General features: G+C 40.5%; 1 protein-coding gene across 1 annotated transcript; it reads right to left on the bottom strand.

The window, feature by feature from the left end:
* Window positions 1-1,160: 1,160 nt before the first annotated feature.
* GPR88 (G protein-coupled receptor 88) lies at window positions 1,161-27,431 on the bottom strand. Its single transcript, XM_037404423.1, has 2 exons — window positions 26,352-27,431; window positions 1,161-1,463 (listed from the first exon to the last, which is right to left on the bottom strand). Exons 1-2 carry the CDS (start codon window positions 27,321-27,323, stop codon window positions 1,161-1,163), a joined length of 1,275 nt encoding a protein of 424 aa, XP_037260320.1. The 5' UTR covers window positions 27,324-27,431.
* Window positions 27,432-27,494: the final 63 nt, after the last annotated feature.

The following is a 27,494-nucleotide window of genomic DNA, read 5'->3' on the forward strand; positions in this document are numbered from 1 at the left end:
GAATTTTATAGAGCCAGAATCCCATCTCTGACAACAGCCAAAAGCAGATGGAAAGATAAAAGCCTGAGAATGGGGGAAGTGCGAGTGATACAGTTAAACAGGGACTCAGAAGGAGATGGTTTCTATGCTTTTAGTCTGTGTTTTTGAGAGCATGATTTAGTAACAAGAAAAATCCTATGAGCAAATGGAAAGAAAGTTGAGAAATGTCTAAGAGATTTGGAAATACAAATCTACTGACTGTATTCCTAAAGCTCGTAGCCTTTGACATGCCTCTAGAGGTAAGTTTTCTCTAAGTTAATCATGTCACCTTCTTACTTAGGAATTCATCCTGGCCTAATCTAAAACCCAATGGACTCAAACAGGGCATCTGACAGAGATACCATGAGACTTTGCATTGTCCCCTTCAGCTATGTAATGACTTATTAATTAACATTGAAAACATCACATTTACTACCACTTAATACTGGAATGACTGAAAGACTAAAGAGCTACTTTGCTGCCAAGGACCTGTGCGACTGAAGTAATGAGGATCAAAATTCTTAAGTACTTTATAGGCAACTTTCAGCTATGACAGGCCACTCAGCCTGTCAACTCAAGCACAATGCATGGCTGTAGTTCAGAAGGCTGTCTTTGCCATAGGACAGAAGTTTGCAAACTTCATCACAAAGAATAAACATCTTTAGATAAAGAGTGAAAGTTGGCTTTCCGACACAACTTGAAAATACATGTCAAAACTGACCTCATAATACAAAGAGGTTTCAAAGAAAACACACAAAATAGCAAATCTCTAATGCATGTAGTTAAAATCACCTTATTTTCTGATGTGTTTCTTTCCATTCTCCTCTTGGGAGAAAATTGGCATTTACCATTTTAGTAGCACCTATTACCACTCTTTCAACATTCCTCAGTTTTAGCAGAAGCATCTCTACCTTCTCAAAACATGCAATAGATGTAAACCTTTCTATGGCTTCAGTCCTTTTCAAAATCCCAATGTCACACAGGGGATAAAGAAAGCAACAGGATATCCAAGTAAAATATACAAAAATAGGAAGAAGTTTGTTTATGAAATGGCAACCAGAGTCCTGACATATACAATATTCTCATTGTTTTTTCCTTTGCCATAAGTTTTCTGACCCTTCTGTTTTGTTTTTCTGGTTGATTTATTCATCAGCTTTTTCTATCACTATGGCAAAGGCAAATATCCTTTGGAAGGAAGACCATCTTCCCTCCTCCACACTTCCTCCAGGACAGAGAAGAAAGAACATCGATTTATTATCCTGACAAAGTTGGCCACCTGGACAGAGAGATCCATCGTTCTCAGGCCAGAAGTGCAAGACTATAGTGTACTCTGGAAAAATCTGCCAGAGGAACAGATCATTTGCCACATCAGCAGCATTTACTGCTGGTCCACTATCTAACTTACAGCGATAGTCAACAGCGGGTGCTTCAGCGGAAGATGAAGACTGCATAAAACAGGCCAAGTTCATCATGCAGTGCTTTAAAAAATTTCCTTTCTTGCACAGAATATTATGTCCCCTTACGTGAGGTATGACTTCCTTCTTTAGCTTGGCTTACTTTGCTGCAAATATTACTCCTTCAACAGTGAAAACCCACGAAATTAAAAAAAGTCAAAACCTGTGTAGAATGAACAATACATACAAGGAGTGGTAAACACTGGAGCATATAAATTTGTATAAAATTCCAGCATTTTATTTCTGAAAGCAGCAAGAAACTTCCTTTCCCAACTAAAAAGTATCACATAATCAGGCAGTATCATTATCTGAAATCAAAACCTACTTAATTCAAGGAAATGCAAAACATTTGACTGGAAATGAGAGGATTTCTCACTTATCAAAGCACAGTGCTTGCTATTCTTCGGATGAGAAAAAGTAATCTTCCTCATTTAATCTATTCTGTGATATTTAAAACATTGGAAACGCCTGTATTAGGCTGTGAGTTTAATATTTGATCTTTACTCAAAATAAGTTATAGAAAGACAGAAGAAAAAAAAGTTTTTTTAAAAAAGGAACATTCTCCATAAGGCAAGGAAATTATATTTGAAATTATCTCAGATTTATTGAAATTTAAATTAATTTATAAACATTTTTCTGGTTTTGCTGGTGAATGCCATTATCACCAAGTTGTTTGAATGTGTACAAGTGGAGGCCAAGAACAACTGTTTCTGATGGAAACTGCTATTTGACTTTGTTTAACAGGCTCAGAGGAAACCTGTGCTGCTATTCAAGCTGGGATAAAAAATACTGTGAATGGTTACACAGGAAATTTAAAGACATAACTAAAGTATTAAAGGGAGAGAAGATAACGTGACATTCCAAGTTCTATGGGAATACTTCTAGACAATTCAGATGTCGAACCAATGCATCTATATGTTGAATTATGTAAATCTTCAGAAGTACTGTATTCTCTACAGGGCACATCAAGTCCATATACAAGCAAACAACCTCAATTTTAGTTTTCTTTAAAAAATGGTTGTAAAGCATTAAAAAAATAATAATTCAGCCGTATCTTGTTATGACTTTGACATAATTGTCATGTGTGTTCACCAGCAGAACACAGAAGTCATCTCTCCAGCGCAGGTACACAATTGCTTTCAATATGCTGACAGACTTTCTTTTTTTCCTCCTGTTTACTACATTCTATTCCTTCTCATGTTATTAGAGATTTGAGTTGACATACTGGTTCTATTTTTATAAATGTATATCCAGCATTGTTATGTACTAAAGTATCAGTTATTAATATTACTAATAATAGAGATAATACTCATTTGGAAAAAAATTAAGGCAATTGAGAGATACTAATATTTTTTTTATTTGCTTCTCTAGAGAGAAATATGTGACCAGAGTGATCTGGCCATATGAACATTAATGAGATTTTCTTTGTGTGGGCCCCGTAAATCTTGCCACTAAACCGGCATTGTAAATTCTTTATCTGCAATAACTGCAAAAGACAGTTATTGGCAAGGATTAGCACTAGTCATAGAATTTTGATTCCTTTGGACTGATTCAAAGAGGATGGAGCCTTTTCTTCCCTTGGAAGGACTTCAAAATTATGAATGACTGCCAAGACAAGCAGCCATTGCTAGGAAAGGTAATGTTAAAACAATGCAATAGGTCACTAGAAGTTTCCCTCTACATTTTTTTTATATGCAACCTTTTGGGGAGCAGAGGGAGGCAGGGGCTTTCATTTGAAACAATAAAACCCAACTAAATACGACTTAAAGTATCTTTCACAAGGAAAAATATTCTTAGGACAGTTGGAAACTAACTACCATTATGTAACACTGGGCTGCCACCGTCTGTTCGCTTAATTCACAAACAATATTACTCTAATCAGTCCTGCTGTGTGTCCCTAACTGAATGAAAATCTTCCAGGACTAACACAGCTGGAGCAACAATAGCTAAGAATAATTGTTTCCTCTGTTGTGGAGGGCAATATCTGGGGCAGCTGTAAGCACACGCACTGTGGCTTGTACCATGCCCCTGGATGAGCTCTACAGACAATTCAGGATGATCTGTTCCATAAGAAATACAAGCAGGAAAAATGGTTTTGGTAAAATATAAAGCACATGGTAACAGATAGGACACATTTTAACAAAACATATGGTAACATTTATGTATACTGCAAGACCATATAGCTTCCAGTATATGTCATACTGGAATGTCATATATGCCATGGCATGTGGAATGGAGCAGTTTCTAAGAATTTTTTTGTTAGGAGAGAAGACTGTTACATTTAGGGGCAAGTCAACCTGCTTTAATGATACTTTTGCGATTAGGTTGGTTTTGCACTACTTTTTTACTGGATATGGATACACACCAAGCCAACACACAGCCAGTTCCCAGACACAGATTAACTAAAATCTTGGTTTTCAGTACAGCTTTTAGGACCTATCATTTTTTAATTTCTTTCTTAAGTCAGTCTTGATTTGTACTGGATATACTGAGAATCAGCTGTGATGGGAGCATGACAAAATTCTTCCCTCTGCTATAAACACAGTTTTCCCAAATATTTCGCTAAAGGTGATTTCCAAGGTTTTGTTTCATTTTGGTGTCTATGTGAAAGATGGTAAAGGCAGTTAGTTGATAACATCAGCAAAAGCTTAACAATATTGAGGAAGCAGAGAAGAAAAGTAAAGAACCTCAAATGCCCACATAGGCATTTCACACCATTACGTTAAAGAACAGTAAGTGCTTCAGGAGTCCCCACCCTAAAACAGCTTCCTGTTTTTTACAATCTCAGCTACAGATCCTAAATGCTAGAAGATTCACCTTAATGCAGTTCATCTCATTACAGCCACTATTCCCTGTTTATAAATCTCCTCCATCACTGAAATTAAGCTTTCATACAGCTGTGAATTCTGTGCAATGTGACCACTGCATACATGCCAGATCAGAACCTGATGTGAATTTACTTCATTTAAGGACCTGACTTCTCATCTTCACTGTGGGGTATCTCATATTTCTGAGGTGCTATAGTAATAATCAGAAGCCTTTAAAATACACACACAGAGAAAAAAATTGAACCATTGAACTAAACTAATTTCCTAGTTCTTGATGAGTTTGTTCATTCAGCTATGGGGTTACCTTTAGACTTTTAAAACACTTACTAAAACCATAAAGATACATTTACAGAAACACAGCTTCACAGGATAAAAGCAATTAGTCATGGATCAAACACTGTCAATAAAATGGAAGTGCTCTGTACTTCCAAACTTGTTCCAGTGAAGATGACTGTTGATCAAAACACCTTCTTAGGAACTCCCACATCAATAGCTATATGTAGAAACAAAAAAAAAATTACATAGTCAAATTCTGTATTTACATAATTTGATGTAACAAAATCCATCTCAGGGTCCTTTCCAAAGTATATTTCCTGTTTTAGTCCATTTTCTCTCTTTCACAAAACAAGAATGAGTCAGGCTTTTAAGAAACCTGGAGAGTAGACACTTAAGAAGTACTGCCCTTCCAAAGTTGTGTCTAACCTCTTAAGATTCTTTTTAATGATCTCAGAAATTTGTCCTGGTAAAGTATGAATACTGCTTAAAAGAATTTATCTAGAATCTTTCAGTTTGATTAGTGCATATTTTTTTTTGCTGACATCTCAAGCTATAGTTTTCAAAGTACAGGCTGCTACAGCATGAAATCTGATTAGACCTGCGCTACTTTACTGCACACTGATCTGATTCTCAGATTTTTATGACCCCCACCTCAAAAAAATTTTTTTGATCTGGACATACAAAGCCTCACCAGACCCCACTCACAGTCTTCACAGTACATGAGTTAAAGCAGGTTGATGGGAATGACTGTATTTTTCCTATAAAGACTTTCTGGCTTTGAGATATTGTCTGGCAATTACGACTGTTTTGAAAATTTCTGCACCCCTCACAACACCCACTGAATTGTGTAAATTTCCATACTACCAACATCCTTAAAAATCACTATAGAATCATTTCCTATGTACAATCTGAAAATTTTCAACATCACCTTTGATCTTTCATAAATTTTATCAATCTGTGAAGCTTTGAGGCATGATCCTTCCCTATGCTTATGAATGCCTACGCACATATATATTTAACAAATACAGTAGAAAATACATTTTCAGGTTCTCACTTATTCAACCGTATTAAGAGTTTAAAACATACCACCAGTATTTCAGCAACTTCCATATAAAATAGACTGGTCATAGCAAAGTCCTCAGTGGATTTCATGGTATATATGGTACTTTTATGATATAACTTTTAATATCCTGCACCCCAACATATATAGTTGCTCACATAACTTGTTTTAAAATGTTCCTTAAAACAACTAAAAATTATTCAAATTTTAACACATTTTTAAAATGTTTTGACCAACAAGTTCAGCTATTTCCAATTGGAGGTATTATCTAACTGTTGTATGTGACCAGACCATGCACGTTCCATCCCTTCAGAGCAAATAAACATGTTTCAGTTCTGGCTTGCATGTACTCAGAATAATCCTAAATGTACATACATCACAGCTCAACAGCACAGCTGATCTGGTGGAGCTGCAAGTTTAAGAGATTCCCGTGGTCTCTGTCAGTATGCCATGGTATGATGGAATTTCTGCAGTGAGATATTATGTTTAAAAATGCTATTAAGGTTGCAAATCCACAAGCTTTGAAATGGGAAAGAAGAGGAAGTTTACTTATGTGCTCACATACTTTTTTCCTAGAAAACCTCCAGTTCTTCTACTGCAGAGGATAGACTGACTGTGGGGAATGGGGAGTTGGAGGACAAAGGAGATTCTTTGTACCTGAACTTTGTCTTATTTAGCCACAATTAAAGTTAGTGAGAAATATCTTTTGCCTAATTATAGTAGTAAGCAATGCTTATAACTGAAAACTCAGGTGCTCAAATTAAACATTCAAACTTAATGGAGTTGATGTGCTCCAGACAAGTGGGTGGAAAAAAAAAAAAAAAAAAAAGAGTAGTTTAATCAGTGGCAGTAATCTTCCATGTTTTGGTAATCTGCATCAACTGTGTGGGCATAGGTACAATAAAAACACATGTGTTAAATTCAGTACTTCCACTATCCTCTGAATAAGCTGCAAGAGAAACGAAAGTTTTTAAATCCTGTTACTAATGAGAATTACTGTAATATCCTCAGGGTTATAAGGAAATGCTTTGAGATGACAAATGAAAAAGAGAAGGCATCATAACCGAGCAAGTGAAAAAACAGCTTTAGGCTATATCCAGCTTCTAGACAGTTTTTACATGGGATGTGATGGCCATTTGTCCCATCTCCTACACGCACATCCACTACAAGGAAATAACACCAAACAAGACCCTGATCCTCATGGCAGTTTCTCTTGCCAGAAGTTCGTGGGTTTTTTCTGTACTAAGTGCACCTAAATTCCAGAGAACTCAAGGGAAATAACACCCTCGAGCCGAGACTCAGATTTTAGTCCCTGGAGCGGGACACATGCAGACTCCTTCAGTTACTCCAGGAAAACATTTCCTTTTTAGAAACGTGCCTGAAAAAGAACTTGCTCTGTGACAGTCCATCTTATAAAACACAATGATACATCTGAGATCAGTGAAGCCTGGATGAGGAATGACTCACAGGTTAACGTCCAGCACTTGTGGAGAACCCAGGCACCTGATGCCAAGCAGCTAGCAGTGTCTGCTGTGAGCTCCTCCACAGCACGGGCTCCTCTGGGCTCCTACAAGAAAGTCTTAAAGCTGACCATGAAGAATCTATCTGGAGAGCTCATCAGCCAAAGAGAAACATTCAGACTATGGAAAGACAGACCTCATACCGAATTTAGATTCAACAGTAATTCCTGACACCCGGGGATTTTGTGTGACATAACACTTGTAGTAGGGAGTTAGAATGGAAAAAAATGAGTGCAATTGAGATTGTTTAAGACCAGGGTACTTTATATTACTTGTAAACTTAAAAAGGTTTACTTACTACAAACATACAGAAGTTAATGTTCTAGAGGTCTCAAAACTTTCAGAACATACTATTACCATCTCCATTTTCAAACATGGGATGGGCCTATGCCGTGAGGAAAAGCCCTGGTCATGTTAAAACCTTCTGCTTCAGCTAGCTGTGGTACAAATCGTCACCAGCTAGATGTCCCATGCACAATAGCCTACATTACACAATGGCAGAAATAATAGTCTGCCTTTTAATATGGTCACAATGTACACAATTTGCTGCCTATCTAGAATTTTCTGCATAATAGTATACATAGCCAATAGTGTGCAGAAACTCAACATGATCTTTTCTAAATTTCCTTTTGTCTTAAACCCACAAAAAGTAGAACAGCCTACATTAACATATTTACTTACAACTTGCTGGTAAACTGATGCAAATTAATAGAGCTCCTTCCTGATAAAAATACCAATGACAGATCCCCGATGATTTCTTTGTCATTGTGTGAATATGTACATAGTTTTTCTTATTCAGATATATAGACAGCTGCAGGTCACGTTCTCACATTAATTTCCTCTTTCTTCTTTTCCTTTTGGACAGTCAGAAGTCATGCAGACTCCTTCCAAGTATGCTGACAGCCTCATGCAGTGGGGAATAGTAATTCATGGAATAAATATCTAATGAGCACAAGCATACAAAGAACCAATAACTTATGAAAAGAGCTACAAAGAGAAATTCACCCTTGGGAAGCTGTCTCTCTGCCAAACAGTTTTGCAGTACTGCAACGGCAAATGCCCCAAGCTGTTCTGGTGAGTTCAAGATTGGGGAAGCCCCACTGCACAGAGCACTGAGACACTTTAAACACTACTGTTTGAAAAGTATCTGGAAGATCTGTTTCTCACAAGCATATAGTTCTCCATGTATACAAAACTGTTCTCAGACCCAAAGGAACTAAAAATATTTCCTTCTTCACTATCACATGCCTGTACTTCCTTTTTCATTACCACATGCCTTAGCAGCGTCTCGGTTCCCTGCAACCGTTCGGTGATTTTGTCCAAGAAAGCAGCAATAACTTAGAATGATGATAACAATGTACTGACAAAGACAATCTGCTTTTTCACACTATCCTTACAAGTCCGTACAACACCAAATCTTGACTATTCTTGATATAACAGTTGCCAAGTGCCAGCATTTAAATTCACATCAGATACGAAACTTCAGAACTCTTCTTGCAGTTTCTTTAAGTACCTGGGCTCTGCTCTTTCAGTTTCCTTTCAGTTATCAGTAAGTTAAGAATTATCTTGAAACTCTTCTTGCTGGTAATTAATTTTTCATCTTATTTTGGGGATTTCACTTTGACTATCTTTCTCCTTAATTACAAAATAATCTGCAGCTTTACACTCTAGTTTCAGCACATCCATTTTCCCTTTGCATATTTATTTTCTCTTCCCAATTCTGCAGAGGGTAACTTCAAAAACCTGCTGTTCTTTCCTTTAGAGACTCTCTTCTACACTGACAATTCTCACATTTTCTGTCATCATAACTGTTCTTGTGCCCTTTTCCAGTCCTCTCAAGATCACAGGCTGAATGTTCTCACTTCTTTTCCAATATGCCTTACCAAAAGTCAGTTTCTAACATTTTGAATTACAGGTAATCTCTTATTCAGTATGCCAAATATCTCTCTTACTCCTTTGTAAATGTTTCCTCACATGCCTGAAAAGAGTTAGCAAGACCACTCAGCTGACTGCTTTTTTGCAATGCGTTAATGGCTCAAGCTGCTGCTGAATGTAGTCTGCAGTTGCTCTGATAGCTAAAACTAGCAGAACTGTAAGATATATTGTAGCATAATATTTGCAGTCATCTAACCTGTTTACATTTTCTATAACTTCCAATATTAGCTGAGTTCTCAAACTCCTTGCTTCCAAATCCTTCCCAAACCTAACCCCATATTACTTGCTAGTATTGCGGAAGCATACTATTGTTCTTTTCCCACCTAGTTCCTGCTCTGTCATTCCAGCTAGTTCATTTGTACCAAAATAGTAGAATTAAATTAATTAAGATTTCCTACTATTCTTTCTTTCAGTTATCTTGTTGGAAATGCCCCACCTACTCAGAAACCTGGAAAAAATCTCTGATATATTTAAAGTGAAACCTTCTATAGAAGAAGAAAAAAGAAAGAAAAAGAAGAAAAAATGGATTAAAATTCCTTTTATTAGTGAAACAAAACAAAAGAGGATTAAAAAAATTCTGTTAATGCTTTCCACACTAAGTTCAGTGCAGGCTCTCAGCACACTGCAGACTCTCAAATCTGAAAAAACCAATATTTCGATGTTACTTTGTGGGTAAGTATTTTTGGTTATTAGTTCTCCAAAATACTGAAATATATACATAACATCAGTGAAGGCATTAGTTCCAGTTAACTACGTAACTGGAGTCTCATATGATCTTAAAAATCAGTCTCAAAACTGCTTAACAGTTTTGCTAAAAGAACCTTTACTATCATTAAATAAGAAGTGTAAATGAAAGTGTAAAAAAGCTAGAAGATACTCCACTTTGTTGGTAGAGCATTAACCAATGAATTCAGAGTCTTATAGGCTTTATGTAGAAAAACTAAAAAACTTTTACTATAGTCATCATATCTTAATAGCTCCAAACATGTTTTGTACATATGTACTAAGAGCAGACAGCTGTTTAATGAGGGTTTAGAAGCTGTGGAAATACCCTTGTAAAAATGTGGAAATGGAAATCCCCCCATCCATTATTAGTTTTAAAAAAAATTATATAAAATTAATATCAAAGTCATAGATGAAGTTGAATGTTTAGGAGCATGAAAAAATCTTCCTGCATTCCTGATATTTTGTGGAGATCTGCAGAGGCCTGTGTTGTTCCAAAAATCTCCTGTTCTTTTGCAGTAAAACCTCATCTCTGTTTGATACTGGCCCCTTTATTTCTTGTTGGAATTGCTCTTGTATTTTGCAAGACTAGACTAGAACAGAAAGAAAAGGAAAAGGAATGTACATGGTCAAACCAACACCCGCTTCACCCAAATGCTGCAGACAGCAGAACAGATGCATGGAGGAGAGGCTCTTTTCTCTGGCTTGTTCCAATGAATAAATGTTCTTGTCTTTTTTTTCTCTAGACTTCACCTGTGCTGGAGCAAGTTGCTTTTAGATATTCCTGCTCATGACATAAATATTGTAGGTTAGAGCTGCATTACTGTTCAAAGGTTACACTTAAAGAGAAAACATAAAAAGGACATGGACCTGTTGGAGTGAGTCCAGAGGAGGGCCGTGAAGATGATCAAAGAGCTGGAGCACCTCTGCTATGAAGACAGGCTGAGAGGGCTGCAGTTCTTCAGCCTGGAGAATAGAAAGCTCTGGGGAGACCTTGTAGCTGCCTTCCAGTACATAAAGGGGCCCTACAAGAAAGCTGGAGAGGGACTTTTTACAAGGGCATGTAGCGACAGCACAAGGGGTAATGGCTTTAAACTGAAAGAGGGCAGATTTAGGTTAGATACTAAGAAGAAATTCTTTACTGTGAGGGAGATGAGACACTGGAACAGGTTGCCCCAAGAAGTTGTGGATGTTCTATCTGGGGCAGTGCTCAAGGCCAGGTTGGATGAGCTTTGAGCAACCTGGTCTAGTGGAAGGTGTCCCTGCCTGTGGCAGGGGGCTTGGAAGTAGATGATCTTTAAGGTCCCTTTCAACCCAAATCATTCCATTATTCTATGAAAATGAGATAGAAGTGAAAGGAAAAAGAAAAAAAAAAAAAAAGAAAAGTGATGCACAAGTGAAAAGCAAGCGGAAATCCCTGTCCTTCCCCCATGCAGCAGGCCCTGGAAGGAAGGCTGCTGCTCCCAGGAAGGTGTCTTGCAGGTGGGGAGCAACTTCAGAAGCTGCAACCAATTTCAAAGCTGCAAAGGAGAGAGATGCTGGGACAAACAGACTTGCATACAAGCTATTAATACAGCCAGCAAAATCAAGAGTTTCAACAGGAGATGAAAAGAAAGATGTGTGGCTTTCCGCAAGCTGTCTCCCAGTCTGCAAAGGCAGTACCAGGTTTGGAGTTTGCACCCTAAATGGGGGCAAGCAGAAAAATGGTCTTTCCACCTTAGCTCTTACTCTCTTCCCCAGCCTGCCTTCTTCAGCAGGTAGCCTGGAAGACACATTGTAGCTGAATTACTGCAACCAAGTTAGGGTACCCCTGGAAATACTGAGGCAGGGCTGGGAATCTGTCATGGAATTTGCAATGAAATCTTGCAGGAAATATTCACAGATTATTGAAATAAACAAACATAATTAATTTGGCACCTTCCAAGAATGTTAAACAATTAATTTACCAGAAACAGTTTTTAAAGCAGAAGAGTGATAATCCTATTACTTTTAGTATTTTACAAACACATTGCAGTGTTCCTTTAAAATATGCCATCTTGATGAACCATCTTGTAGATAATTTTACCCAAGCATAGTGAAGCAAAAGGACTGATTTCAATGTTGTATTGTAAGCCATTAAAAAAAAAAATATATTTAGAACAATTATTTTTAAACATCCTCCGAGATTTAAAGTACAGTGAATTTATCAATTTTTGCTGTTCACCTATGACACTAAAGCCAAACAACAGTCATGTTGCATTTCTTGCTGAGTGTGCTCATTTTAGGGCAGTTGCTGCAATCCAAAATTAGCACTTTATTTCCATCAGCACTTTCTTGAAAACAAATACAAAGTTGATGGTTATTTTTAAGAATTTGCTGCATCACACATTTAGAAAATACAAATTATGGCAGCAAACGTGAAGGAGTTGTACCTTACACAGTGTTAGAGGAAACAGAAATCTGATAGAACAAAGAGATCTTCCTATCACCAATAACTAGACATTGGACCTGCTATTGTTTATTTAAAACACAGGGAAAACTCTGCTTCCTGTCACTATACATGTATTTTGCTCCATATACAACATGACCCTTGACTTAATGTCTTTAATGGACATTAAAGAACTTCTTGGCTGTCATTCAGTTTAGCCATTACAAGACTGAACCTGCAGAAGGTTCAGCCAACATCCACACTACTCTACAAGGATTTGACACATCATCAGAAAAAAGAAAATGTGAGTTTCCTTGAGTTCTAGGGGGAAAGCACTTGGATGGCAAAAAAAAAATGAAAAGAACAGAAACACGGTTAGGTCAGACAGTACTCTGTGGAGAGTCCTCCTCCTTGCTGCTGAGGCAGCACAAAGCAAAACTCACATCTATGCAAGTACCGTATCAGCACTACTGTGTTTCTTAGGGCTTCTGAAGGCTGAAACCTGCAGTCAGTTCTCAGAAGTCTGGAGCCAAAAGGCAAACTGCACAGTATGGTCCCCATAAAGATTGGTATTTAATAAAGCAGCAGTAATCCACAGTTAATTAAGGACAAGGCTCATGATCTGCCATGTCTTAAGTTGGAGGAATTATGCTACTTACTGGATGATGATTTTTCTGGGAAATCTATGGAAGCTGCGTAATCATTGTAAACAGGGGTCAGATCAGCAAGTAGGTGGTGTTTCTAAAAGGTGTTAAGAGGAACCAGAGTTTTTCACGTTGTTGGCAGAAGGAAACAATTTTTTAATTTGTTATAATTTAGTTTGAATTTTCTTCCTAAATCCCCCCAGTTAGACGTTTTGGTCATGGAGGGCTTTAATGTTTTCCATCTTTTGGGAAGCATAATTTTTCCCACTTAAACTTGAAATACGCCCTCCTAGCATACTGAGACTAAGCACAGGACCTAAAAAGGACTCCTGAATCATCAAATATACAACAAAGCAGGAGCTCACAAATTCGGTGTAGCTTGAAACAGGAAGATGATCTCAAAAATAATTACTGTGAAATTAATATCTTTTTTTTTTCTTATTTTTAAACAAAGTACCATGTTAAAAGTAATTTATATTTTGCTTTTTGCTAGCCCAAGGGAAATCTGTTTTGCTGCTCCAGTGTATGGTTGTTCTAATAGCCTGCTTCTTCAACATTTCCAATCCCACTGCCTATTAATACAGAACTACTTCTCTGCACACTTTCTACAAAACTTTTGACCTCCTTCTTCCACTACACCTTCTGTCTACAAATGATTCCCTCTCTTCTAACCTCTCTTGAAGCACCTTTGATAAACTTCCTAGTTCCTTGCCAGTATTGGCTATCATCTCATTTCCATTTCCAAGGAGATGTCTTGTTCTCCCAGTCCTTCTGACCCCATTTTCTCCTCTTAATTCCTAATTCTCGGCTCTGTTTCTTTTCCAGCTGCTAGATCCTTAACAGTCCTCGTAGGACTGCAGTTCTATGAATTTGCTTCACTGACCTTCATATGCAGTTTTGCAATTGTGTAAGCATTAAAATGGTGTATTTATATTACGCTTTTAATTTCACCTTGCTCAACCTTTTTTTCAGGTTTCCCAGAAGTTCCTCAAGTGCCTCCCTAGAACTAATAACCTTGACGCTTTTCCTAGTTTCAAAGTTAATTACATGTCCATCCATACCCCTTACTGTCACATCAATGACACACTGAACTCTGAAGGAACAGCATGGTGTTCTATGGCTACCTTCTGCCATGACAAAATACCACAAAATTAGTCATTTATTGCATCTGTTTTGTGACAGATGCATGTCTAAATTGCCAGTTTGTACAGCAATACCTTACCTCTAAGACAACTATTGAACTACTCTTAAAAAAAAGGACTCTCTTGGTAAAACAGCATGCCGTAATACAGATCCTTCATTGCATAAGCAAAATATACTAACGAAAAAGCCTAGAGGTTGGGTTTACTACAGATGCAAAGTTGTTTGGCTGTCTGGATTTTACTTACTTTCAAATGTTGAGACCTTCTTTAAAAACATTATTAAATAAGACCTCCCCAGACTTCCAAAGCTTATGGGTATTTTTGTTTATTTCTTCTGCATTTTAATAACTTTGACATTCTTCTAAGGAACATTTAAGCTTAAATTGCCTACTTGGACTCTTAAATAATAATTATAGGTTAGGTAAAGGCTTTGGTTCACCTTATAATTTAATAAAAACCATAATAATACATTCTTGTCTGACTTTCATTTCTGACAAAAATACACATGGATGAATTACATTAGTTAACTAAAAACTAGTATAAATTAGTAAAATCATTGTGTTCTAAAAGTAGAGATTAGGAAAAATGACATATGAAAATTAAAATGTATGTATATAAGGCTAATTTAATGAGTGTCTCACAGTAACTACCCCAGATATTTGCTTGTACGAGATTTATACTGTGGCAGTGCAGGTCCCTTTATCTCCATCCTTAAAAAAATCATCAAAGTTTTATGAGTGTATCAGAGTGGATTTTTTTCCCCTCTAGCTAGCTGGACCTAATAAGATGAGTGTGTTGGTTTCCTTTAACTGCACACGTGTGGTACACTGCTTATCTACTTCCACACATATTAACATATTTGAGCAGAAATATGTGACTGTATGTTTAAAAATCACAAATATGTTTGTTATGTTGAGGCAATAATGCACAACCTATTTCTCACAGTTTTATCTGTGTAGGCAATTTTAAAGCCATTTTACATTTGTAATCTCTTTCATGTCTATATGCTTAAGTTTAAGCCTGTTAGTGTATAAAAACCAAAAAGGAAAATAATTTTATCAGTGGAAAACATGTTCTCTCCCTAATTCCACTTCCGGAATTCTGAGCCTGGTTTTGCTGGTATCTAGTAAATTCTAGAGGCATTTTACACCAGATGACTTGCTCAACTTCATTTTGCTCACCAGCAGCACATGATCTCTTTGGACCATAGTGCCATCTAGCTTCTCTTTTCCTGACCTCTGTAATTCTGTGTGCTGAACACAATTGTATGATGTACCAAAAGGAGGTCCAGGGAGCTACTGTTAATATAATTGTCTATCTATTCTTGACTATTTAGCTAGACATACAGCTGAATAAGGGTAAGAAATTACTCACTGAGCTTTTCAATAAACTTCTTTCTGATCATCTATTCAGAAGTGGGAGAGAAAAAGATGTATTTTCCTTTGGAATAGGTTTTATTGTTTCCCTCCAAAATGGAAAATCAAGACCCATTAGATTAGCAGGCAAGCTACCTGCACCTTTGTGAAAGCTCTGGCACCATACCAATACTAATACACACTTCACAGGAAATCAAGGGCAACATGGCTAAGTCCTCTCACATTGCTGAAGGCATTTGTCACTTAAGGAAAAACCCTGCTCTCAAAGGAGCAATATTTGAAAAGGCTTGGAAGATTCCTTGAGGTGCCAAGAAGGGAAAAATGCTAGAGAAAGGTACTTTTCATTCATGGGGGGGTGGGGGGTGGCAGGGGGGGTGAGAGAAGGGGTGTCTCTTCCATTACTAACAAAGACTTTTTTATAAGAAGAGCAGAACAGACATGAAATGGCCCACCACAACTCCTTGTAACAGGCTGTGTGAAATAGGAACACTTTCTGGATAATGGATTTCCTTGTATACACCTGGAATCTGAGACCCACTCAAAGATACCTGGGTTTCATTTGCTTTTGCGATATATGCAGGACCTACCTATATGTAAGCATACAACAAACCCAGTCCCCTTAACAAAGGTGTAACCTCATAACACAGGCTGCAGTAGAAGAGCAGATAAAGTCTCTCCATCTCTGGGTCTGGCTCACGTCCTTGACAGCTTCTGGTGAGCCAGGACTATACAAGATCCAATCTAGTTTTCTTAATCTTTCTTTCTAATTCACTTTCTTTCTTTCTAATTCACTTTCTTTCTTTCTAATTCACTGATGTGCTCTTTACTGCTAGGAGGGGTATTTCCTGCTGTGTCTCATGAGCATGGTTCGCTTCCATCAGCTGGCATCATTACATGAACTTCTCACTGTTAATGCCCAGCAGTGAAACAGATGAGTTTTCAAACTTTCACTTCAGACTCAGTGGCAAGATAAAGATTTTCCCTAAAATTCTACTAATCAACCAAACTTCTTAAATTATTAGGGTATAATAAGGCCTTAGTCCCTAAATAGTTAATAAACAACTTGAGATTCCACTGCCCTTATTCCTGTTCACATAAAATACTTTAAGTCTGCGAATCACAGAACCACAGCATGGTCAGGGTTGGGAGGGACCTCTGGAGATCATCCAGTCCAACCCCCTGCTAAAGCAGGGTCACCTGGAGCAGGCTGCACAGAATTGTGTCCAGGTGGGGTTTGAATGTCTCCAGAGGAGACTCCCCAGCCTCTCTGGGCAGCCTGTCCCAGTGCTCTGTCACCCTCACAGTAAAGAAGTTTCTCCTCACATTCAGAAGGAACTCCCTGTGCTTCAGTCTGTGCCAGTTGCCCCTTGTCCTGGCACTGGGCACCACTGAAAAGAGCCTGGCCCCATCCTCCTGACACATGCCTCTCAAAATATTTGCAGACACTGATAAAACTCCGTCTCAGCCTTCCCCAGGCTAAACAGCCCCAGCTCTCTCAGCCTTTCCTCATAAGGGAGATGCTCCAGCCCCCTCATCCCCTTTGTAGCCCTCCGCTGGGCACCCCCAGTAGTTCCCTGTCTCTCTTGAACTGGGGAGCCCAGCACTGGACACAGTGCTCCAGATGTGGCCTCAGCAGGGCAGAGCAGAGGGGGAGGATCACCTCCCTCGACCTGCTGGCCATGGTCCTCCTAATGCCCCCAGGGTCCCACTGGCTCCTTGGCCCCAAGGTCACACTGCTGGCTTGTGGGCAACCTGCTGTCCTCCAGGACTTCCAGGTCCTTGTCTGTGAAGACTTGAGAATGAATGTGCTACTGAGTGTGTAAAGGTTGCATAAAAGTGCACCTGTTAGAGGGACGCAGTAGCTGTGACCTTTTGCAACTGGCTTGTATGAGGGAGAATAACTCACTCAGATCCCTGGCTGGCCACTGTACAAAAGCAGGCTGCAGGCTAGCAGCCTCCTTGTTCCTAAAGAGCATACAGCCGTCCTCGCTGCTGACAGCCTCCACTAGCATCAGACACCCTTATTTAACATTTACAGACAACCTTGAGATCACTGAATGTTTTAATGGACATTCTTGGCAATAGGCTGTTCATGACTATTTGAATAAAAGTACATAATAGGTACCTATACCTACCTAGGAATGCCTGGCACCTAAACAGCTTTGTATACGCCTGCTTGAAACCAAATATTGATGTCAAAATATTACCAGAAATATATTACAACAACACACCAACTTTGTTCCCAAAACAAATTAATAGAAAGCAGTATTTCAATATAGTACTGTGTAAGTGATAAGCATAGGAAATAAAAAAAAACACTGCGGTATTTCTACAGATATCTCATTTAAAGATAAAACCTTGTATCTGCCATTCTACCCTGATTATGGTGATCATAATTTTTTCAAATTACAGATAAGATTAACATACAATCAGCTATTTTATTCATTAGGCTAAGATAATATTTATATTGTTAATGTTTCTAAATGAGATAATGGTTACAAGGGCCTTAATTTTAAATGTAGCGTGTTTTTATTTTGACCCGTTCGCTCCCCGAGTTGCATTCCTCAATATGGTTTCCCTAGAACCTTTTTACATTTGGGAAGAGAATTGTTTTACACATTTGTATACTTCTGAGACATCTTTTTCTTTAGAATTAAATGAACAAATGTCTCCCAAATCTAAAAGAAAACAGACCCATGATAGCAATAAAATCTGAAGAAGATACCAGATAATGATTTAAAATCTGTCCTCAGAGTTCTGCCCTTACTTTCTACAGAAATCAGATCACTCTCTGAACGCACTTATTTTATTCTCTGGAACGGCACCCTCTACCTGCCACCCACAGTCTGCAGTCACATAAACATGTGTCTCCCAGGAGTCCTGGCTCTGGTTCATGGATCAGCCTGTGGGCATTAGAAGTCACCAGCCTCTGCTGCAAGAGGGACCTTGGGAGGTACAGCCAAAACGCCCGCAGCACCACGTGTTGTACTGCAGAAGGGTACGGGCTTACCTACCACACCGACACATGCTGTCAAACAAGCTTTCACATGATTTCTTTGATGTCTGACTAATAACTGCATTTTTTTATATTCTTAAATTCCCAAACTCAGCTGAAGGGATGTTCAGCAAGGAATAAGAAGTTCTGTCAACTTTTGTTGATCTCAGATGAAGTAAAGCCATAGTTCAAAAGGCTAAATAGTTTTTAATGATATACACATATATGTACATGTAAGTATATAACTTTCCTTGAATGTTAATAAAAGGCTCTATATATTTTAACATACACATATATGTATGTATAAGTACATAATTTTCCTCGTATGCTAGTAACTCAGAAACAAAATATTTTTCCCCTTAAAAATCTCAAAATGTATTTGTGTTTGGGCTGATACCAAGCATGGGACACTACCATCTCAAAGATACGTTTTTTAGCATAGTTTTTTAGCATAGTATGACTACATTGCAGAAGGGACTATAATTATAATCTTGACATTACCATAACGACCGTGGTTGCTATCAGGTGACAGGTATAATATAGATAATCAGTAGACAGTACAATAGCAATATTTAATGATGCTGGAGATAGAAGAAAATTAATTCATGCCTTTAATTCAGCGCAGAGCCATCATTTGTTATATTTGTGTGTGAGACTTTCCTAACCCTGTTAGTATGTACGTAACAGTTACAATAAACAGCAAAGAGCCAAGCAAGATATCTACTGCAGAATCCAGAGAGCTTACATTTACTCATCATACACAACGAATAATTTTTGTGTTCCTATTTATGTCCTTTTTTAACATGATAGATAGTTCTTCCGTCTTGTTTTAATGCCATACAAAAAAAGCTGATAGCCACAGTGAAAGCTATAAAAAGTGCCTTTGCCTTGAAATCAAACAGAAGCAGTAGCGAGGTTGTTCTTTTGTTTTCTCATGTTACAGTCTACCAACTCTCTCCTTTAATCAGCCTGAGAGAAATAATGCCACAAATCGAAAAAACCCCTAATCTAGAGTAAAGGAAGATGTTCTGTTGAATGAAAGAGGGACAGTTACGCTCACTGGAGGAGCTAACATGGCTGCATATTTAAAATCGTGCAAGATTTTACCACTACCTTCATAAAAAGGGATTAATTAAAGGAGATATTTTTATGGAAAAGGACACACCTGCAATGAAGACATTCCAATATGTGCAGATAGCAACTGATGAAAAGCAACAGAAGACAAAGGAGTAATACTCAAATGTTGATATGAAGTACTACTCACATATCCTCACCATATTTCTCATTATTATCTCTGTTCAAAACTTGCTGCTTCTGTCTCCACAGCTACAACACTGCTACAGCCATTTCACTGAGCCTTAAAATGAAAGATGCGATGTTTATAAAGAATTGCAGAAACAGTGTTTTATGAAATGACCTCGAAGTCAGTGTCAGAGGCTCCAGGGTGAGAAGAAAGTGCCTATCCCAGCACTGTGGTAGACTGAGGCAAGCCAGACAAAGGGGGTAGAAGGAAACAAAGAGGACGTTTCATTGCGACACCTCAGTGGAACAAACATTAAGCAAACTTTGTGTAATGCTTTGCAAAACTCTGGCTATTGTTCAATTAATCAGCTTTGCCTCTCAGGCTCTCTCTGTCATAGTTTTCTTCTGTTGCCAATACTCAGTGCATTGCTTTCAGACTGACATCGCACCTCCATCACATCATCAGCTTCAGAACAGATCAGGATGGATGCAGCTCTTGCCTGAAGCATACCTGCATTTTTAATTCTGCGCTGAGACTGTCACAGGACAGGTGAAGACTTCAGACAGCCTGAAGACATCTATTAAGAAATTTCAATCTGAGTTGGCAGATTCATGAAACAATGAATAAAATAACAAGATATCAAAGATATCTCTTCCAGGTATGATAATTCCTGCTGTTTCTCCCCCCAGGACTGCACTTCCACTTTCCTCACTCAGCTGCTCTCTTGAGCTCTCAGGAAGAGAGGGAACAGAAAGGTCAAGTCCTGCTACAGTAATCAAAATTTGACCTCACTGAGAAGCCCATGCTGCACGGCTATTTTTCACAAATATTAATACCTTCTCTAATGGCAATATTACAGACAAAAACCACCAGTGCATCCATTCAGGAAACAGCAAATGTGACAACCACCTGCAGTATGGCTCTGTGATGGCATTTTTCACCAGCAGCTGTTTCGTTCTGTAGGGCTGCTCCTGAACACAAGGCATCTTTGGTCTTAAGTGAAGCTTTTCAATAATGGCATCTCCATCTTTGCTCCTTGTACCTTGGTCCTTGAACCACGGGAGCTAGTTCTGTCCAGTGAGAATGAGAATTGTACTTTCTTCCTTTGTGTTTCTTTAATAATTAATATTAAATATGGTTTTCATCTGCTGTCAATTCTAGAGCAGCAGGAAAACTTTTGAAGCAGAGGATGATCTCACAGTACAAAGAAAAAAGGCATTTAAAGAATGCTGAAAATTTTTGACAGAGGCACGTGTTTGTTATTTATTATCTCAACCTGTTGTCCCACAATGGTGGGACAGCACGGTGAAACCTGTGCCGCTACAGAGCTCCCTTGTTTGGCTTAAGCTCCCTCTGCAACAGGCAGTTTGCTTTCCTTAAGAACAGCTCTCCAAAGCATGACTCTATACTTAGGGTAAGATGCTGTGGGGTTACATGATATCCTAAAGTATGTCCTAAATACCAATAGTTAGCTTTCCTGGATTGGTTATTATGTTTCTTCAGAAACCCAAAGCTTCAGGCCACAAAGCAGCCACAAGTGGTTTTTCTTCAAGATTACTTTGTTTCCAGTTCTTTAATTTCATGAGTACCTGCCCAGGCCAGGTGCAGGGCAGACTGCACAGGAAACCTTGCCATATTGAACTCATTGACAACAAACAAAGTGGCCCACACTCTTAAAGCAGAGTTATTTTCCTTTAAGGGCATGTCTTCCAAGCATGAAGAGATTACTAGATCACCTTGTATGGTAACACATTGGTTTCAATACCTGCACAAGGGTATGTATCCTGTAATGAGGTTACTTTTGATAAATTAATCCTAATGAGCTCTTCAACTACAAAGTTTTTTTCTCCAGCTTTCAAATTATTTGTGACTTTTTTGTACACTATCCCTGGTTTTTCCACAGCCTTAATCAAATGTAAGTATCTGTAGAGACACAGCATTTGTCCACTACCCTACGTAGGAAACACCCACCTTCAAAACCTACTCAGTCTTAATTAGAAACTTAAGTATGTGGGATTTGTCCCTCAGTTTTTTAGTTTTAGTTTGCAACTAATAACTGTCTCACAAAACTTATACTTTACAAGGAGTTATGCCCTGATCAGCAAGATCAAGTACTTTTCCCTTAGTGAAGGAAAGTACAGAAAATACTGAAGAAAGGGAAAAAGAAGGGAAAAAAATAGACTATTACCCTGGTAAAATGATGACAGTGCATGGGAAGGATTGACACAAAAGAGCAAAAAAGGTAGCTTTCTTAGAAGTTAAAACAGTCACGAGAAAAGCTATTTTCGCTGCCATTTGGGAAAGGGACTTCTGAATTTAAAGCATACTGCAATAATCTAGTTATGTGATTTAAGATGAAATAGAAAGCTAAAGTATATGTTGTCACTTTTTTCTTTAATGAAATGCTACACTTAAACGTCTTCATTTGAAAATAATCTGTATGTGGGTTTTTTTTAAAAATAGCATCAATTTGGTAGTTAGAAAAAAAAGGTTCACAGCGTGCTTATGGCTGACTGAATCTGGAGGTTAGCTAAGATGTTATCCCTGCTTGCACGTCCAGTAATGTTGTTGAATGCAGTCTCTATAAGAACACTGATGCAATTCATACCTTTAGTCTTTCTTGATTCCAGAGGTAAAGAAAATTTGCTGGCGTATGGAATGCTTCATTGAAAGAAGAAATTGAGAATACAGTTGCATGTTTTTATTTATTAAGAAAAGCATAGAATTCTGTTTCCTCACATATATAAATAATCAGATAATTTGAGATGGTTTATTTCATCAAAATCCCAGGCCTCTTGGCTTTCAGACTCTGTGTTGTTTCTTAGGATCACTAAGTTAAGATCACTAAGGCAGTTGTTACTGCCCCTGTCCTGCTGTCTTTATCTCCTCTTGTCATTTTTTCCCAGCTCCACTTTGCTGCCTGTACTTTTTTACACACTTTCTTTAGGGCAATGATTGTCCCGTTTTGGTGGAGGCTCATATTATTGTAGCTACCCGATTCCACAAAGTAGCTCAATGGCTTTTTACAATTCCTTTAAATTAAGGGTAATTTCAAAAGATTTAATCCAAATCATAACTTGGATTGGATGAACACCCTCTGCAACCATTTTTCACACATAACCATATTTCTGCCTTAGGGTGTTATTCCAAGGCATCACAATTTTACCTTCAATAAGCAGGTCCCGCATGGATTTCTGCACGGGCAAACCACAAACTGAGTTGGCAGATACACCTGGGCCATAGCACACCAAATGGCTGTTTTCAAACCACATCAGTACAATTCATCCAGCCTGTTACTAACTCCTAGCTGCTCGTTTCCAGAAGCCCTGAGAAAATAGCAAAGGAATAGGCACCTATTGCACATGAACAACATGGCTGATCTGCACTACAGTATAATAAACCCAATGCTTTAATGAGATCACACTCCTCCTCTAATATACATAAAGCCAGCTGACCAGCCATTCCAGGAAGGGCACCTTTAGGCCATGCTGCCAGATAACTTGCTTGGCACACCACCAAAGCAAAGAAGCAATTCAATTCAAGCAAACCTTGCTTGAATTGCTGGCAGCATTTCCCACCATCTTCATTCACACCTCTTGAGAGACTGTTTGGTTGAGACATTTTAAAGGACAATTGACACCATATCCCTTTTATGTGTGAGTTAGTTGTTTGAGCATGACAAAAATCCATACTGAAGGAAAGTCACCATTAAACTAGCAGTGGACACATTTGAATCAGCTGTAAAAGTAAAGCATAGATGCCAAAAAATGAGAGTCTGATCAGTTTTCCCAACCAAGCAGCCGTACCACAGAGCCAGGAGAAGTTGAGCTAAGCCAAGCTTCCATTGCAATTTACCATGGAATATTTACAATGTAGAAATACATAGAATATGGCTGTAGAACAAGGCATACAGGACTTTGTTGAGCAGCAGTTTCTCAGAGAAACTGATCTTAAGTTGAGACAATTACTCTTCCTTAATTACTTTAAACTAAAATTCTTTTCTGTGTAATGCTATTAAGGTCACCTGAGTATAATTAAACAGTCAAAGATTTACAGTCGGATGTAATTACATCAAACTTTCCAAGGGATTTCCAGCTGTTCTCTGGAATTAATGCATAGCATAAGGACAGCTGACTGGAGTTTTGTACATGATAGCATTTTTTATATGTGTTTGCATTTAAAACATAGTCTATATAAAATACAGGCATTTCAGTTTTAACTTGCATGCTATTTTACAAGGGAAGAAGCCCAGAAGTTCCAGTTATCTGATGTTTGGGCACTGAAACAGGTTATTGCTTTAACTTCAGACTAACATGTTTCATAGCCAAGAACAGGGGTTATGTCACCTAATTTTTTATTTTAAAGTTTGTTCTTTTGTTTATGGGCCCGGTACCGAGCTTTACCAAGCGTCTTCTGTTCTTTTAGCCATGGTGGGAAGTGGTGATGTGCATCCTTTTGTGGGTTCCAGCCTAAGGATAATTTTATAGTGGAACAGTGTCCTACCCCTGGGTGACTCTCGGTTTAGATTATTTTGGCAGTGATCCAGAATATTTTTCAGAATTGGTATAGGTGTGGTTGGAATCATTTTCCTTCTCCATTTGCTGCACAAAGCTGGCAAAAACACAGTTACTGTGATGAGGACTGGAGATTACAAGAAGGATATAGTGGCTCCTCCACTCTCCAAGATACGTGCACAGTGTTGATAAAAAGAAATCTTGCATATCTTGTATGTTCATGTCTCCTTGCTAGCCCTCCCCATCTTTCTGGTGCTGTCACTCAGTGGCACACTGTCTCCAAGATGGAGGAAGAAGCCCTCTGTAAGCCTCAGACTCTCGGAAAATTCTCTCATTTTTCCACAGGTCCTCGCAAAAGGCTAAAGCTATTTTCTAGATGTTGACAGATTTTCAGGATGTCGAGAGAATTTTTTCTTTTATTTTCCTTTTGAGGCCTTGTTCCTTGACTTTTGTCAAATTCTGACCTCAGGAAGAACCTCTTCTGTGATGATGGCATTTTTTTTTAATGTAGAAAAAGAAACACTGGTATGGGGATTTTAGATACATCATTGTATCACAGATACCTAACAGGTCTTAAAGTTGGGAAAAAATTAAATTCTTCCCTTCCTTTTAAAGCAATTTCTGTCAAAATGAAAACCCCATCAGGTAAGGCAAGCAAATTGCAGAGCATTATAAAAGACAGCCATAGGGCCTTTTATGTTGTACCCATCGTGCTTGCCTCTTCCTTGTCATTGTCCCATCATTCAAATATCCTTATGAGAGCTGCCAAACTCGTTTTAATACCTGTCACCCAATGCAACAAACTCTTGTGAAGAACTTTCCTATGTTCCCATGCATCCATTCTTCTTTGCAATACAGTGCGATTTAAGTGATACTGCTTGTGGATGCCCATGGATTCAGAAAACAACTACCTACTTCCAGTCTTTTGTGCCAGAAGGCAGACAGAGCGCTAAATATCATCACCATGAGAACAACAGCAACTGTGTTGGAGAAGAGGAAGGAGGTGGTCAAGCAACAGAGAAGGAAACACAGGGATTTTAGGTCTGCTCCTGGGAGGAATGAGGCTGCAGCACTCGCCACCAGTTTGTTTCCCTCGCCACCCTCAGTGCGAAGAGCTGTTCCCTTTCCGAATGCCACACAGAATCTGTCATTTTATATTTAGCAGAGGCTGTGAAATCGCACTTCAGCAATAACATATTTAATAGAAACATGATAAACTGGTAGCTACACAGGTGACAAGGTTTGATAGAAAACGCCGGTCTCCACATTGCATTGTATTTTATCAAGTGCTTTACCACAGGCAGAAGCCTTTGTCAAAACAGGCCCTGCGCAAAGAGCTTTCAAAACAAAATACCCAAACCAGATCACCACAAAGGTGCAACGTGTGGTTTTTTTGAACAGTTTCTCTGGACAGCATCATCCAGAAGTTTGCCAGGGAAAGCCGAAGGAGGAGGGACTTGCACGGAGCACAGAGACCAGGTAACCTGGGGGAAAGGAAGCGGTTCCCGGTGGGATTGTGTGGTGTGTAATGCGACTTGCCAGTTCCTCACGCGTGAACCCTGCGTTCGGGGAGCTCATCTCACAGAACTACTTCAAACGCTGAAAGAATTACAGGTTTTATAAAAACAGGCTTGCAGTAAGTCTCAAAAATAGCTGTCTAGGTGCCTGTCTGATATGGAAATCTGTAAAGCGTAACAACAGTTACGTACGTTGCCATATTTACCAGTTATCCCGAATTCCAAATCCATTGCGTTTGGCTGGAGTCCTGGTCGGCACCCGGAGGCGGGCAGCTGCCGTGAGCGGGAACGGTGCTGAGGGGGCGGCGCCGCGGGCAGGGACACCCCCCCGCCGGCGCCCGACCCGGGCCCGGGGCAAGCGGCCTGTCCGCGCGGTGGAAGAGGGAGCGGAGAGGTGCGTGGGCTGAGGCGGGCGCCACGGGCGGCGGCCCGGGCCGGCAGCAGCAAGGGGTGCGGCGAGCGGCCCCCGACGTGAGGTGACCGCCGGCGGGAGCGGCCTGAGGGGCCGCGGCGGTTCCCGCCCCGCGCGGGGCCGGGGCGGGGGGCGGCCCGGGGGCTGCCGGGGCCCTCGCATTCCCGCGCGGCCCCTCAGCGCGGCGCGGCCGCGGCGCTGCCCACCGTCCCCCGCCGCCGCGGCAGCTGCGGGCAGGGCGGGGCGGCGGCGGGGCCGGCGGCGGCGGCGGCGGGGCGCGGGGCGGCGGCGGGGCCCTCGCCGCGGGGCAGGACGGAGCGGGCGGCCCGGCGGAACTCCTCGCTGCGCCACGTGTAGAGCAGGGGGTTGAGGGCCGAGAGGGAGCAGAGCAGCAGCCAGCTGGCGGCCTGCAGCGCCGCCGGCGCCGGCCGCAGGAAGAAGCCCAGGAGGCTGACCCAGACCAGCGGCTGGGTGCCCAGCAGGAAGACGCAGCAGAGCAGCAGGACCGAGACGCTGCTGAGGCGGCGCTGGGCGCGGCGGGGCGGCGGCGGGGCGGCGGGGAAGGGCAGCTGGTGCAGGAGGTGGAAGTTGAGGACGCTGACCCGCTTGGCGCTGCCCCGCACCCTCCGCACGATGCCGAGGTAGCAGTGGAGCAGCAGCGCGGTCTGGCCCAGCACGGCCAGGGCGACGAGCAGGGCGGTGTAGCGGGAGCTGCCGTCCGTCTGCTGCGGGGGCGGCTGCTGGGCAGAGCCCGGGGCCCAGAGCCCGGGCAGCAGCGGGACCAGTAGCAGGGCCAGGGCCCAGGACAGCCCGATCATGCAGCCCGTGTGCCTCCGCTGGTAAAGGGCCTGGTACACGCTGGGCAGCTTGGTGATGAGCACATACCTGTTGAAGGCCACCAGCAGGTGAGAGGCCAGGGAGACGGTGAGGCCGAGGCCGAGGAGCCCCCCGCGGAGCAGCCGGTACTCCACCGAGCGCAGGGAGGAGGAGTTGGGGGGCAGCAGCCCCAGCACAGCCTCCTGGGGCATCCACAGGGCGCACACGCTGAGGTCTGCCGCACAGCCGTTCACAATGAAGGCATTGCTGGTGGTCTGCAGCTTCTTGAAGGAGAAGACTAAATAGATGACCATCACATTGGATAAAGTCCCTGAGATAGCCAAGACCGCATAGAGCAGTGACAGGAAGATGCGGGTCCCAGAGGAGTCCTCCCAGAGCAGCAGCAGGGGCGAGCTAGCACTCCAGGAAGAGGCGTTGGGCATCTCGCTGAATGCGGCTCAGTTTTGACTTCTCCCTGTAAATCCCATCCTTGTCCAAGTCAGAAGATCCTGCTGCAGGAGTCCCCCACCAAGCACAAGGGAGGATGTGCAGCTGAGGGACTCTAAGGCAGGTTTCAGTCATATGAGCTGCAAGGTCCAGAAAACGTAGTTTGC

This window comes from Falco rusticolus, chromosome 11 (assembly GCF_015220075.1).
Source record: "Falco rusticolus isolate bFalRus1 chromosome 11, bFalRus1.pri, whole genome shotgun sequence".
In the NCBI taxonomy this organism is placed as follows: Eukaryota; Metazoa; Chordata; class Aves; order Falconiformes; family Falconidae; genus Falco; species Falco rusticolus.